The 16,537-nt window shown below is 36.3% G+C and overlaps 1 protein-coding gene across 4 annotated transcripts in view; it reads right to left on the reverse strand.

Moving 5' to 3' along the window:
* Positions 1–2,844, reverse strand: part of raskol (Ras GTPase-activating protein raskol) — a 42,145-nt gene extending 39,301 nt beyond the window's left edge. For all 4 annotated transcript variants that reach the window (XM_068283552.1, XM_068283554.1, XM_068283551.1 and 1 more), the window contains exon 1: positions 1,651–2,844. In XM_068283552.1, coding sequence (XP_068139653.1) covers positions 1,651–1,729 — 79 coding nt within the window. In that variant the 5' untranslated portion in view covers positions 1,730–2,844. The remainder of the gene's footprint in view (positions 1–1,650) is intronic.
* Between the last annotated feature and the right edge of the window lie 13,693 nt (positions 2,845–16,537).

Raw genomic sequence — 16,537 nt, forward strand, 5'->3', positions numbered from 1 at the left:
CCAAAAGACGGACAGGTGATGCGACAGCGGGCAAAGTGACTTATAAAAACTATGCCAAACGATTTCTCTTCTTCAGTTTTGTTGTTGTTGTTATTATCTCTCTTTCTCTCTCTCTCCCTCTGCCACACTCATTCACTCACTCACTGTCGGTCTGTCTTCCTTTTAACGCTTTTTGTGACCTCATAACGAACAATTTCTAAACCCAGAACGACAACAAAAAAAAAAACGTTAAGCGTTAAAAATTCGACTATCGACTGTGGGATACCTTGTGATCGACAGCATAGATAGAAGAAGAGAGACTTTGTATGTATTACCAATAGTTAACATAACCTTGTTTACATTTACTTGATTAGTTATAACCTCAAAATGATATTTATTTCATTGATCGATCATTGAATTGTATTAAGACATAATGCAGTAAATCCGTTACCCTTTTGACTTTGTTATGTGAAGGGTATTAAAAAAAAACCAAAGACAACACGCCAAACGACATTTAAACATGGCCAAGTGACATGCAAAAGCCAAGAAAAGAAAACGAAGACGATGGCAAGGGCAGGTGATGGTGGTGGCGGTGGTGGAGGGGGGAAGAACAACAGCACGAAAAAACATGACAGGGAAATGATGTCAAACATGTATCGAACCTGTGTGTGTGTGTGTGCGTATCGGATGTGTGTCGGTGTGTGTGTGTGTGTGGGCAACACAAAAGGCTGCTTTTAAATGTCATAAATGACCTTGACACACACACACACAGAGAGGGAGAGACAAACCGTTTAATACACTAAACACACCTTCCTTCTTAAACCGTAACAAAACACAACAAAAAAAATATACAAATATGGGCAATAAGTCTCTGCAAAGCACAGGACAGACTTTGGTGGAGAAGAACGGCAGACGAAGAAGAAGAAGAAGTGGCTAGGCCATTTGCCTTGGTTAGCCTTTTCGTTTATTGTTCTGTCCCACTTATCGGCATGCCCTCACTTTCCGCCCTCACCTTTCTTCACCGAATATGTAACTATCTACATACAGGTCACAAAAGTGTCTCTTTCACTTGCTTCATTTTGCTTATACAAAACCAAGTTCTTTGCATTTTTGTGGGGTGCACGAGCCTTGCTACGGGTTGTAAGTGTGTGTGTGTGTGTACATAAACGTTTCATGTGTCTGCGTGTCCGTTTCTATTTGTATTTGCATTTAGGTTTTACCTTGCCGGGCCATCAACCACTCACAACTCAAACAGCAACAAACAAATAAATGAGCTACAGGTAAAAATGCTAATGCTAAAACAAAAAAAGAGGAAGAAGCAAAAGTAGCAAGATAACGGTTAAATAGGCAGGCATGAACCTGCTGTCCCTTTACACTACACTTTATGCTCTTGCTGAAAAAGAAGAGGAAAAGATGGAAATGACGAAGAAGAAAAACTAAAATAATTTTCCCATATCAGAACAGTTTGAACAGGTGGGCAGCAAGGCAAAGCGAGAGAGGAATAACAGACCGACAGACAGACAGACATTAGTGTGAGAGATGGGCAAAGAAGCTGCATCCGGTATCCATCATCAAACGCTCTCTTTCTCTCACGCTCTCTCTGTCTCGTTTTCAAAGCTAAGTTCATTTTTATTTGACGGGGGAGGGGCTTGGGGGATGCTTGGTACTCACCGCATACATCCAGCCAGCCCTCAATGCGACTGGGATAGGATATGGCATAGGATCGATTCAGATATGTGCGACGTCCCATCCTGTTGAAGATGACAACAACCGTTGATGACGATGATGAGCACGTCCGTGTGTATGTATGTATGTGTGTATATATATGTGTGGGGGGTGCAAAGGGCTAGTGTGTATCTAGCTGTGGGTGGATGCTGCTCTCTCACACTCTCACGCTATCCTTTGGTCTTGCTCTCTCTCTCTCTCTCTCTCAGAGGTTTTCGTCCAAACTTATCGAATTGATGACGTTTTGCTGTTGTTGTTGTGTTTGAGTGTGGCTGCTGTCTAATTTGAATATTGATTTTGCTGTTTTATTTATTGTTTAAATGAAAGACAAAACTGATTAAAAACAAATATGTACAACAACAACGAGTTGTTGCTTTTTTTTGTTATTTGTTAGCTTTGGCATCGATTCCGTTTAACGATATACTTTTTTGCCTTTTTTTTTGTGTTCGTTCGTTAATTTTGTTGGTTTAACTATAACTGATTTATCTCCATTTATTGTTTTTTGGCCTCAAACAGCTGAGAGAGCAGCAGCAGCGGCAGCAGATACAGCGGCAGCGGGCATCAGACGAGGCAGAAGCAGCGACGTCGATGCTCGGCTCTGGGTTAATATTCTGCCATGAAGGCCGGCCGCATATTGGTTTTTATTTTATTTTTTTCTCTCTGCTTCTTGTTGTTGTTGTTGTTTTATTATTATTATTCCAAAACCAGAAAAAACTTTATGTATGCATATGTATATGTACATGTGTATATAAATCTGTGTCTTTTATATATATAGAAACATGCATATAGATTTGTTAGTGTGCGTTTTATTTTTGTATTTTTATTTACAACTCCAGCAAAATTGTGGCACACACACACACACAGTTAGTTGCACTCCCACTCCCGAAAATAAAACACACGTTAAAAAAAACACACACACACACAAAACTTTTGACCAACAAATGGAATATTCTTTTTGTTGGCTGCTGCTGTTGTTGTTGTTGCACCGATTCTGCTTAACTTTATTACAACAAAAAAAAAACCAAAAAAATTGAAAAACAACAACCGAAAAACGAGAACCGCCTTTAAGCCGCACTCAACATTGTGATTTTTTGTGATTTATACAATGTGAAGTTGAGTATTTGTTTTATTGTTAACGCTATTTACTTTACTTGATGAATAACAAATTTAAAATTAATTGGGCTTAACGTATTTTATTTTTATTCAGTTTTCACGCAAAACGCGACCGCGCACTACACGCCCGCCTCGATAGAAAAAAAATCAACAACTAAAATTGGTGTGACCAGATCTGAGAAGAGCGAAAAATGCCAAATCTAACAGACCGTTTGACCAGCTTTGAAAATTTAAACTAAAAAATCCAGAACCGCCCAACAGTCAGTACTTTTAGAGATGGTAAATCTCTAGAAAATTGTATGTAGCATAAATTGCGGCAAAGCGAAAAAACTTAACAGTGAATTAAAATACTGGCAGCAACTTGGGAGTCTGTTAATCAACAGCTGTGAGTTAACAGCGCTCTGTTAAAAGAGCTTTCATTTAACAGTGTCAGATACTTTTAAATGAAATTATGCTTAAATGCTTAGCATATTTTTAGGTTTGAATTATTCAAAAATATACAAAATCCTTGTTTACTGTTATTATTTTTGAAACAAATAAGTGTTTTTTTCTTTGATATTTAGTAGTAGAAAGGATTTAAATATTAAATTTTCTTAGCAAATATCTGAAGTAAGTATGCCAAGGACTAGCAGTTACCATATTCAGTTTAGAATAATTTTCGTAACTACAATAAGTATTAATTAATGAATTTAATTACAATATACATACATACATACATAAATGGTATCAGGAAAGAAGATGTAACCATTGGAACATGTTTCAAACATTACTAAATTTAGCTTAGTACATACATTTAAAAAGTCCCCTGGTCTATTGGCTTTAGCAAAAAAGAATAATATATTCCACTGTTTGCTGTTTGTTTAATGATTCAGTCCTTGGCAACAGTTAGATGAAATTGAAATTGATATATAATTGATTATTTCTGGAAATCACATTTTTATTGCATCTATTATGTGATATATCCCATGCCTGATTGGCCATATTCCTCGATTCGCCCTCTCTCTTAGTATTATACATCACTTTGGCGTAAATTTCTGACAACTTAAAAAAATTTATGAGCTTCAATTAATTGCCACCTCATTAAGTTTACAGTTATTTTCCCTTTTCGATTTAATGGCTTGTTCAATAAACTATAAACTGCTAAATACAATTTTCCATTCTATTCTGTTCCCTATGTATTGAAGATTAGCCAAAAGTTTACGCAAAAAGTTTTTCCCCATTGCTCATTCATTGGGATGCAATTGTAAAGTAAGTGCGAATAGGTATCTTATCCAGAGATCAGCATGACATCATCATAGCCATCATCATGACGATCATCATCATCATTAGGCTAGCTGGCAGGCAGGCAGTCAGGCAGGGAGGGAAGAAGGAAACCATTTGAAAATGAAATCGATCGCATGAATGACCTAATAAATACAACAATAAAATGAACAATGAAATGCCATGCCATGAATCAACAATGAACAAAACGTTCTAAACTACTATGTATATACTCCAAAACTATAAGTACATACATAGTATGTATGTACATGTGTAAGTGATGTACATACATACACTACAATGGAAAATTGCATTGAAAAATTAACATTGAAAGATATTTCGAACGGGTGTTGTAAGTATTAGAATGGACTGTTAGGGGTGGAGATGGGTGCTTATTGTTTTTTATCAGGAATTTCATCACTAATAGACGCGGTGTCGCCAGCTGTCCAGTTGCAATGGTGGTTGAGGGAGTGTTTGGGGTAAGGGTAGCAGCATCATCATCATCATCATCTCATTGGACTCTGTTCAATTAACCATCAGGCCATAAAGTTTTGCGCCTCTATCCACCATGTTAATTAATCAATGGAAAATGCCGTTTTTTTTTTCATCTGTTTGTTTTTCATTGTGTTTTTTGTGTTAATCATCTTATGTCCGTTGCCAGCTGATTGCCGCTAATTTTGAACTGACACCCACCTTATAAACACTTATTACCATTATTGCGATTGCCTCCGGTGGAAATTTCAATGATGAGGCCTCCTCCATGCCAGTGGGTTTTATGTTTATCCGATAAGCAGTCTCTCGCCATTGGGGAGTGATTGGTTCCCCCCAATATAGACATAGTGACTAAGGGATACTCTGCATGGCCTTTAAGCCATATGGCAGAGATCGATTGGGTGCCAAATTGAAATTAATCATGGTAGAAACTGTTTTTAAAACAAACAAACTTGACTTGGAAAATAAGAGAGAGAGTTAAGAGAGCCAAGATCTTCCTTTTCTCAATTTATAATTACAAGTTTTATGGCCATTAAGAAGAAAAATAGATTGTAGAGATGGATAAATATCACAAGATGCAACTCTTTGATAGTATAAAGTGACCGAAGTCATATAATAGTGATGGAAAAATGGCGATAGATATAAAAATACTATATATTTATCGATAAAAATTGCCGATAGACGGGATGGTACTTTACATTTATGGATAATATAATGGTAAAAAGGCGATGGGTAAGAAGAAGATATATATTTATCGATAATGGCGATAGGTAAGAAAAAGATATATATTTATCGATAATGACGATAGGTAAGAAGAAGACATATATTTATCGATAATTTAATGGAAAATTGCCAATAGGCAGGATGGTACTTTATATTTATCGATAATTTTATCGTAAAAAGGCGATATGTAAGAAGAAGATATATATTTATGGATAATTTAATGGAAAATTTCCGATAGGCAGGATGGTACTTTATATTGATCGATATTTAAATGGTTAAATGGCGATAGGGAAGAAGAAGATATATATTTATCGATATTTTAATGGTAAAATGGCGATAGATAAGAAAGTACTATATATTTATCGGTAATTTAATGCCGATAGACAGGATAGTACTTTATGTTATCGATATTTTAGTGGAAAAATTCTATACATAAGATAGTTTATCGAAAATTTAATGGAAAATGGCGATAGATAAGATGGTACTTAATGCTTATCGGGGTTTTATATCATGGATTTATCGATAATGTGAAAAATACTATTGATAGCCACTAGAGCTCTATTTTTTTCCAAGCTCTTTCAATTCAAATTATCGATAGAACCCACTTGAGATCCACAAAACAAATAGAAATATAGCTCCTGAGTCTGAGTTCTTTTGGGATCCAGAAAAAGAAACGAAGCCCATCTGACTCTCTAACTGAAATGCATTTTGCCAATAGTTTGATATAGAGATTGAAACAAATTAACACAGAAGTTGAAGTTTAGAAGGAGATACATACATAGGCATTTCATGCTATGTCCAACAGAGCGACTTAACTAATATGCAACGAAATTGAAATTAGTGAAGAAAATGTGAAAATTCAATTACGCACTCATTCCCGCTGCGTATTGAATTGTAGGTAATCATGTCTACCTACATATGTATGTACATACATGTATATGAATGGACGTCATTATGTGAGTGTTTAGACTCAATCAAAATAAAAATTGAATGTTTATGCTTGTCTATACACTCACTCACACCCCTTTCAATTGCTCCGCCCGCACATGCACACGCACTCCGATCATAATAATTATAGTCCGATTACTCATACGACACGTTGTCCAACATTACGAAAAGTCATAAAACGCTTAAGACTAAACGACTGTCTCTCTCTCTCTCACACACACATTCTCTTCATTCTTTTTTATGCGTTTTTGATGATGTGTGATATATGACACGCAATGGCAACAACAACAACAACAACAATTATTATTATGCAAATGCAACGTTTTGTTTTATGAGCCATAAAAACAAATAAACAGCAAAATCGGCAAACATTGTGGCAGGCAAATTAATTGAAGCTAATTACAAAATGAAAGAAAAATAAAAACAAAAACAAGCTAAAGAATAACAGGGAAGGAGGACCACACGTGCTGCTGCTGCTGCTGCTGCTTTTGCTTCTGCTCTTGGAACGCGGAAGATGATCGAGCATTTTCTTAGCCCACGAACACATTCCGTTGAATGTTGCCAACAACTTGCCGCATATGTATAATAAATGCAACTTCATTGAAGTTAAACAGCCCCATCAACAGTCGCTGAACTCTCTGAAATCGTAATGAAATGGGCAGAAGACAGAAGCGATACACAATACAAATTAGCAAATTGAATGAGGCGAACAGAAACATTGAAACAGGGCAAGGGCTAGCGCCAGGGTAAGGGATTGCCAGGAGGACGATCATTGAGAATTGTCTGAATGGGTCAATTTCTTCTACTGTTTCATGTTTCTTTATCTTGTTGTTGTGGTTGTTGTTGTTTTTCTTTTATTGGAATTTATTGTTCAGCCACATCAACTGCAAAGTTTCATCCTAAAAAATATGAAGCTCAAGATGATCATGATGATGCCGATGAAGGCGAAACAAACTCACTCAGCTGATGATGCTGCGACTGATAATGATGACCATTTGAATTGCAATGGAAATTGAAATGACTTTGTTGCAATGTCAGTTAGTCAATCAACAATGACTTATTTTTGTGGCAACTCAAAGACTGAACTTGCAAATCTGATTTGAACTAGAAAATCGTCATGAAAGTGAGTTGAGTTGTGGCAAAATGAATGATGGAATCTTGATATTTGTTCTAGTTCAAACAGTGGCACAGGACAAGGAGGAAAAGGAAGAGCAAGATATAGTTTTTCTCTGCTATTTCTGTGATTTTTTATGCATGATTTATCAAATTTGTCATTGAGATTGTATTCTTAATAAAGAGCTTAACTTCTTAAGGATCCTGCCAATGATTTTCAACCAAATTCAGAACGTCTGAAAGGAACAGAAGAGTTCCACTGAGGAACTCTTCGTTTAGCTAGTTCTTTAGCCTTCTTTGGTGGTCAGGGTCTAAAAAGAAGCAAAGTTTTGACCATTGTCGGGACTCTTGGGTAAGAGCCTGTAAGAGTAAACGAGATAGCCTTTTGTTCTAAGAATTACTTAAGCTTAATTAATGTTGATGGGACGAAAATGCACATAGATTGTAATGGTTTACATAAATTTGAATTCTGTTTGTTGTTTTCATCACTTTTGCATTTTGCACAAAAATTTATTAGTTTATTGACAAATATTGGTTCTCTGAATCCATCCATTCGTCTTCTAGCCTTCTCGCTGGCCGTGATTCAGACAGCATTATAGATTCTATAAATATGTGAAATTGGCTTGGCCGATCGTTCGGCATCTGTCGATTTTTAGCTTCGATGGCTTTTTCCATATCCATTCACATACTACGTCTTCTATTTGGGGCGCTGAGAGAAAGAGAGAGAGAGAGAGAGATGGAGAGAGAGTGGAGGGGGCTGATTGGCAGCGTACGTGATATCGTGCTAGGTCATTTCAGTATTTGGCCAAGTGCCTGTCATGAACCCCGCCGAACACATAATTTATGCACTCAGGCACTAGGCAAAGTGCAATTGCAATTTCAATTGCTATTGGCAATTGGCAATCATCTATCGATCAAATTGTTCTACAGACTGAGGGACCCAACCTAAATTAATGTCAAATAAATAAAAGCGAATACAATGCAAAGCAAAAGATAGACAGAGATGATGATCATATCGATGATGATGATGATGGTAAAGAGGAGGAATAGGAGGAGGAGATTGAAGGGTGGCGGGCAAACATCAAACGTTTTTGAGGTGCAAATGCTGGTCATTTCTCAAATGAAGACAATAAATCTTCATGGGCTTCATTGTGGTTGTGGTTGGTGGGGAAGGGGCATACCTTTTGCATATCGTAAATTTCAATAAATAGTGGCCAAGGGCAGAGGCGCCCCAAAATCGTAACGAATGGGGGGTAGCAATCAAGCCATCAACTAAATTTGCTTAATTTCCAAACGACGCCCGCCGCTTTGTTAAATGTTTTCTGTAATTTATTGAATAGAAAATGCATTTTGCACAGAGCGCAGCAATTTATGAGCAAGGCGCCGAACGCCCCTCTCCATCCCACCAACCCTCACTTCTCTACACACAACTTTGTGTCTTCCTTTAGCACGAGCCAAAACATGGGTGTGAATTGTATTCGAGGGGCTTACTGAGAGCGGGAGGCGGGGGTAGAGTAGAAAACTGAAACGGAAGCGCGAATTTTGATTAATTGAAATGAAACAAAACAAACACAAAAACAAATATACAAAACGTTGAAAGGGGGAAAGCAAAAGAGATTACCGACCACTAAATACCCTTCACTACAGATAGAGAGATGCCCATCTATCGATCCTGTAAAAGAATTCTAAATGAACAAATCGAAAGATGCTTTGAAACCTATCGATATGTCAGAATTAATGGATCATCGATAAACGATAAGTTATTGAAGTGACATCTCTAAACTATCGAGAAGACTTCTACACAATCCTTTCATTTACTTAAAATTGACTATTTACTTGCTGTTTGATTTTGTTAATATACCTTTTAGCCATATTGCTATTAAGTACATATTGAGAGACTAAATGGTGGACAATGGGAAAGACATCAAGAGAAGCAGGAGGGTAAAAACAGGGGGGTGGGGGGGGACCTGCACACGTAATTGGCCAAAGGGTGGGTGTGTCTCTCTGGGACTTGAACTGAACTCAGTCATTCGGCGGGCATCATTGGCGTCATTGGCACTGACGCCAAAAAAAAAAAAAAAAAAACAACACCAAAGACACACAAAAGGAAGGGAGAAAGAGAGACATAGAGACAGACTTCTGGTAAAAGGGGTGAAAAGAGGAAATACATTGAATGTGATTTGTGAAAAATGAGCTGTCAACAGGCAATGAGAGAAAGAGATTATGCAATGCAATTGATCTCACTCTCTCTCCCTCTCTCTCTCCTGCCCAAAAATGCCAAAAAGCAGGCGGAAAACAAATCGTATTTAGCCAAGGTCAATGCTAATTCATTTCCAAATTTATAGACATTCATTTTGATCAATCATTTATCAATCATATCAACAAATTACATTATGCACTTGTAATTAAATGAACAACATTTCAAAATATTTTCCAAATTACAATCACTTTAACGAGAAGTACATGAGAGCAGATCTAAGAGAGATCATTCGATTCGATGAGATTGAATTTAGACTGCAAATGAATCATTTTTAGAGCCTTTTTGGATTTTGACATATAAAACTGTCTTGACTAATTTGAGCAGTCAAAGATTCAGGTTTTCTTTTGGTAAAGTTCCAAGAGAAATTGTAAGTTTAGAATAGTTAATAGTTATCTAAGTCACTTAATCGTCTTCCTCTGATTTGATGACAAAAGACCCTAAAGAAGAAGCTTTAAGAAAACCTTTTGCATTTCTACTTATAGAGAGATGTAGAGAGAGATGGAGAACGGAAACAATTTAGTATTAGCCATGATGTGGGTGTGGTCTGAATGACTGGTCAAGGGCTGGGTTGCATATCGAATGGAGATAAAGGTGAGAGAGAAGGAGGAGATAAAAGTTGATCAGGCGACAATTGACATTCACCAAGGCAATTAATCATCATCATCAACATTGTTGAACGATTGAAATAAATCAAAAGTAGACAATGGCCACGTAATATGGCTAAATGCAATGAACAATATACATACAGATTTCCCCTTACCTTAACTCTGAATATACATAAATCAATCAATATATATATATTTTTTATAGATTTGGCATTTCTTGTGGCTTAAGTTTGAGCTTGAAAGTGTGACTTTTGACAAGACACAGAGAGAGAGAGAGATAGAGAGATAGGAAGAGAGAGAGAGAGATATAGAGAGTGAAACCACACCGCATTACCAGATGACACATTGGGAAAAACCCTGCCATTCCAAAAGGATTTCGCATGAAAGATCTCACAAACAATAACCTGACATTGTTTCGGCAATGATGATCTACAAAATGAATTCTCACGCAGTCCTCCGATATATGTACATATATATATTTTAAGGCCATATGGGTTAAGATGAGGAGAGAAGAAAAAAAAACGGAAATTCCCGCCAGCAACACACACACACACACAGAGATCAACAGGTAGGCGGGTTGTGGGTTGTCAGATTATTCAGGTCGTGGTTCAGATTCGGGTTCAAATTCTTTTTCAGGTTCTCAAATTTTCGGTTTTCGGTTGTCAGTTTTCGGTTTTTGCAGGTCGCGCCAAGAAGCCAATTTAAATAAGCAGCATAAACAAAAGCAATCTCATTTTATGACCTCTCAAAATGTTGAACCTTTTTTCGCAGTTTACTTTTTTGCGTTGTCTCTCAATTCCAGGCTGATGGGTGGTAGTGGTTGGTCCTTGCGCCAACCGCACAGGTTGGCCAGACTTGTTTGGGCTTTTCCCACGCTGAATTGTGCCCCTTTTATGAGGTCGCCGCATCTGCTTACGTCTCTCACCTAGATGGGAATTTCCGTTTTTCATTTGGTCCTTATCATTGTGCCAGGGGCATGGATTTACGAATTCTTGTTACCTGTTTAATACAAACTCTCCGACTGGATTCCGTTGAATAATCATTTTGCATAATAAATGTATGTACATAAGGATCTACTTGAAAACGCAACAGCAACTAGAACCAAGTAACGATCGATTAATCAGTGTAATGTGATGACGAAAGGAACTAAGTAGAAGGGGCCTTTCTCTTTAAGCATGCAGCTTATGGCTGGATGGCTTATAAAGTCAACTGATTAAAGTTTAAACTGATCTTCATTTTAGGTGACATTATTTTAACTATTCATAAATTGATCTTCATTTTAGGTGACATTACTTGAACTACTCATAAAATGAACTTCATGTTCATTTATTTCCTAATGATCTTTCTTGAACTGAAATGATCGTATGTATATAGGATCCTTAAACTACAATCATTAAGTGCGATCGTTACTTATTTGTTGATCGACTGTCATCTAAACTAAGATTAAAATGGCTAATCTGTGATCTTTATGATTTTCTATATATGTATATATTTTGCTGATCTTTTAATACTAAAATTAAAGTTAATTCTTCTCGAATGAATTCAAAATTTCAATATTCATTAAATGAAATAGTATATAAGCATCTTGATCATGATTTTTTAACGATCTTTATGTTAATTGGTATGAAATTTAAATACTGTAATCGTTTTGATCTTAAATATAGTTTTCTGATCTCTGACTTTTCAAAGATGATCACAAATGAAGTGATCTTTGTAAATCATCCTTTTTAGCTTGTTTGTTACTTTTTTTTAAGGATTTATTCTATAATTAAGTGATCGTCTTGATCTCATTGTTTAGTCTTTGACTGCGATCATTGCCCATTAACTGAAGGACTGTCATCTGAACTAGGATTCAATCTGGATCCTCTTTTTTTTTTTGTAATGATCTTTAAGTAAATTACAATTTATATAAATTAAACTATGATCTTTAACTGCGATCGTCGCTCTTTTAATAATGGGACTAAATTGAAACCTGTGATCATTTATTATAGAAAGAAGTGATCTTCATTTTGAATTGATCCTTAAAGGAAATGGAATTCCCAATTCGTTTGACTTCACTTCAATGGGAATCTGTTGTTAGAATTATATCTAAATTAAACTTAGTTAATGATTTGACTTAAAAATTTGTTGATCCTCCTGCAAGAGGAGATATATGTACGATCGTTTCCACGTTGAGTATTTAAGAAATTTGAAAAAAAAAAAACAATTTTCGTATGCCATTATTCTCCCTCCCCCCTCCCGTTGCCAGTTTGCCACAGATTTTACGTTTATTTCGATCAAACCTCCTCCACCCACTCCCCGCCAAAATAGATATGCTCGTATGTATGTGTGAGGCACTTGAAAGCGATCAAGTCTGCAAGTCTCCCCCCTCTGTGTGCCCCAGATAGTGTGTGTTTGGTGGGGGAGGGGGGATGGAGCACTTGTCGTGCTTTTTACTTAAAGCTGCTTGGCGCCGGCGCCGTCAGGGTCGTCAATTTTATGCCACTTTTGAGCGACATTTTGTGTCGGTAGCACAGAAAACGGACAACAACAACAACAAGACAAACAACAGGGGAAGGGGAAGAGGTGGGAGCGAGATGGAGGAGGCGGGCTATTGAGAAAAATTGTCGGCAATTTCGGCGCCAGACGGGCATTAAAAAACACAAAACACAGAACAACAAATTTTTAACCAGGCAAGTTAAGAAGCAAAAAGCTAGAGCGCATTTCCCCATTTGTTTATTGTTGAACAAAAAAAAAAAAAAAAAAAAATTAACAAAATTTGTTTTGTTGCTTTGCTTTTTTTATTTAATGGCTCTCGGGTTCATCCAATTAATGCGATTTACTTTATCCGTTTCTGCATTTGTTGCGACTACATTTACGACTTATGGGACGGATATTAATTAATGAATTCTTCTTTTCATTTCTTATTGTTTTTTTTTTTTTTTGGGAATCATAAGTGTATAGGGGAGAGGGTGGGGGGGGATGGGGCATGGAAATGCCATTAATGCCATGTCTGTCTGGCCATAAAGCAAATATAATTTGTTTTAGATGCTTATAAAAACGGTTGCCAACCAAAAAGTGACTGCCCACATCAAACTTATAATCTGACCAAGATCATCTCATCCCCCATGCCCAACCCCAACCCCTATCCCAACCCATCCAAGCACCTGCCGTGCTCACCCGCACATCAATGATTCATTAAAGCCACAAGAGCCTCAGTAGACTCTTTGCATTTGGCTAGAAATAATAATAAATCCCCATCCCCATCTCGCCAAAAAGGTGTCTAACATTTTGGGGTACATTGATTTGATCAATCAATAGCGACAGATGGACAATGTCCCGTCATAAATGTCAAACAATTCAAGTTAGAGATATGTAGAATAAGGTAAGAAACGAAAAAGGGATAACAATTCTCATGTATCCTTAAAGGATCCAAAGGATAGAGAATCCAAAGCCCAAGAGTTGTCTTAAGCTTCCTCTTGGATGTATATTCTTCCTTTTAAATATTACAATCCCTCGAAATTGAAACACATCTGAGTCGAGTTACATACCCATGAGTCTATATTCCAAAATTGGTGGCCTATTGACCTCAAGAGAATCGAGTCAGATGATTAGACTTTCACCTACTTCAATTGTTTTTTACTTTTTTTTTGCAATTTAAATGAAATTTTGCTGCTTAACAATATTTTGTTTGGTTCTGAAATGAATCAGAATGATCACAAAAACGATTTTGGAATATGTTTAACCCTTCTAAATTGTTGGATCATAAAGCAGAGAGACAGAAAGACAGAGAGAGAGAGAAAGGGAGAGAGGGGGAGAGAGAGAGATAGACTTATAGTTACTAAAACATAGATTGGTTGATTAGCTGATAGATAGATGAAAAGCTACTTCAACTTTTTCATCCATATGATCTTGGAATCTCTCTAATATACAGTAGCGGCCACAAATTTAAGACTTTTTTTTTACTTTAGTTCTGATCTAATCGATCTAATTTTTATCCGATTTCAATGAAAAATATGTCATTCGACAGGAAATTCAATTCACTTTCTTTCGTAGTTCAGGAAGAAAACAACTTTAGTACAAACTAATGCAGCAAAATAGCCTCGCCCAAAGGACCAAAAGTTTCCAAACAAAATTCTGATTTTCAATTGTCTCCAAATCGAAAGTTGGTGCTAAATTAAAAATTTTTGGTTGCAGTTAAGGTTAGTTTTGCTAGATCTAGAACTTCTTCAAACATATCAAAAGTCTATCCTTAATATTTCAGATTTTGGTGTAAACGTCTTGAGGGCCTTTTCTTTGTTCAAATGCACCTGTGAAAAAAAACGCATTAAACTATGAAAACCATTCTTACGGTTCATCATTTGATACAATAACTAACAAATTATAGAAATAATTATTCCATTAAGTTATTTAGGAGACGAGAAAATCAGAACTAAAGTAAAAAAAGAAGTCTTAAATTTGTGGCCGCCATTGTATACTACTAGAAGGAATTGGAGTTTTCATTTTGTTCCATAAAATGAAGCTATATACTAAATGTGCTTATATGAAGATTATATGTATGTTTATATTCATAATAATATTCAAATTTTTTAACTAAATTAAAAATTGCTTAAATATATTTACTGAAAATGCAAATTTTCCAAAGTTTTAGTTGATCTCTCTTAGTTCTTTAAGTAATATGTAGATTTATGGCTGTTAAAGGTTAAATTGAATCAGTTGACTCTTTGAAAATTGCAGGGTAAAACAAGAGTCGGTTTAGAGAAATGCTTCGTTTTTTTTTTTTACCTTTTTTTTGCGTTAGTTTTTTTTGTTTTGTATTTTATAAATCAAAGCATTTGATTTTCTTAAATTTTCCTGTAGCTTTTTGAAAGAAAACAAAAAGGAAAACAAATTTAATTATGTTTGTGTGTGTGTGTGTGTGTGTGTGTGTGTCAGTCGCTTTCTTTGTGGCCTCTTTTGTGGGATGATGCCTTTTGATTTCGCTAATCGTCAACAAAAAGGCAAAAAAAAAAACAGAAAAACCGAACACAGAGATGATCTAATTATTGACGCACGAATCCGCAATAGCCACACACACATACACACACATAGACAAAAGGAAAATTGAAAATTGAAATTTTCAGACAACAACAATAGACAAAAAAAAAAAAAACAGAGGGAGGGGGAAAATAAACGACAACAAACGCAACAAAAAGCCATAACATTAACATGGCAAATGAAATGAACGAAATCAAAATCATTATCCAAGTCATTAGCTCTTTAGCGGCATGTCGCATCTTTGTTGTTGTTGTTGTTGTTGGCCATAAATCTGCTAATGTATGCTCACATATGGATATACAAAATATGTATGTACATATGCATGTGTTTTTTGTTTGGAGGGATGGGAAAGGTGAAGAGGTTTTTGCAGCAATCAACCTTCAACTTTTGAACTTGATTTGTATATATTGAGATATATTTAAAGAGTATCCACACACACACACACACACACAGAGAGAGGTCTATATTGAACGGGGTGAAATTGGTTCATGGCCAGACATCATTTTGTTGGCCTTGCCGACTTTGGTAAACAAACAAAAGCCACAAAAGCCCAAAAAACCAACAAAGAAAAACTTCTCATCCATTAGTCCAGCAATTGATAAGAAGTGTTAACGCTTTTCGGGGCCAAAACCTAATGAAAATTCAAAGCAAACGCCAAAGGCATTTCAAAGTTAACAAATTTGTACGAGGTGTGTTTGATTAGTTTCAATTTTGCTGTCCCTGAACTTAGAGAAGTCAATTACAACAAAGTTTTTGCAGTTTTTGGCGAGCTTTTTCGATTGATACCGATGAATTTCCCTTTTCACTTCAGCGTGTTGTAATTCCCAACTGGTTTTCTCGCTTCTTTTCGAAGAACTTGTTAGGCAAGTTTTGGGAATTCCCTTTTCGCTTTAGCGAGTTCTAATTCTCAACTAGTTTAAGAACTTGTTAGTCCTTGATATACAGACACTTTTCTCTAATGACTTTGACTAAAATTGAATCTATGTGTGATCTTAGAACTAATAACTTAATGGCCATAACTCTGTGATCATATTCCATGGAAAAGAAACCTTATTTTAGCTCGATGAAGTCTGATGACTGATTACAAGAGGGCCAAATGAAGATGATGATAATTAGGGCAACTTTAAGTTGATTTTCACTGATAAGATTCCAAAGAAGAGACCAAAAAAAACTCAAAAGGGTAAGGCAAAATGAGAGGAAGCAAAAGGAGAAGAAATAAAACTGCTCATAATGATGCATCATAAATTGCAGAAAATGCACCCAAGGCGTTGGCACTAAACCGCCTACCCCACCGCCCTCCCCG

This window comes from Drosophila tropicalis, unplaced genomic scaffold (genome assembly GCF_018151085.1).
Source record: "Drosophila tropicalis isolate 14030-0801.00 unplaced genomic scaffold, ASM1815108v1 contig_158, whole genome shotgun sequence".
Taxonomy (NCBI): Eukaryota; Metazoa; Arthropoda; class Insecta; order Diptera; family Drosophilidae; genus Drosophila; species Drosophila tropicalis.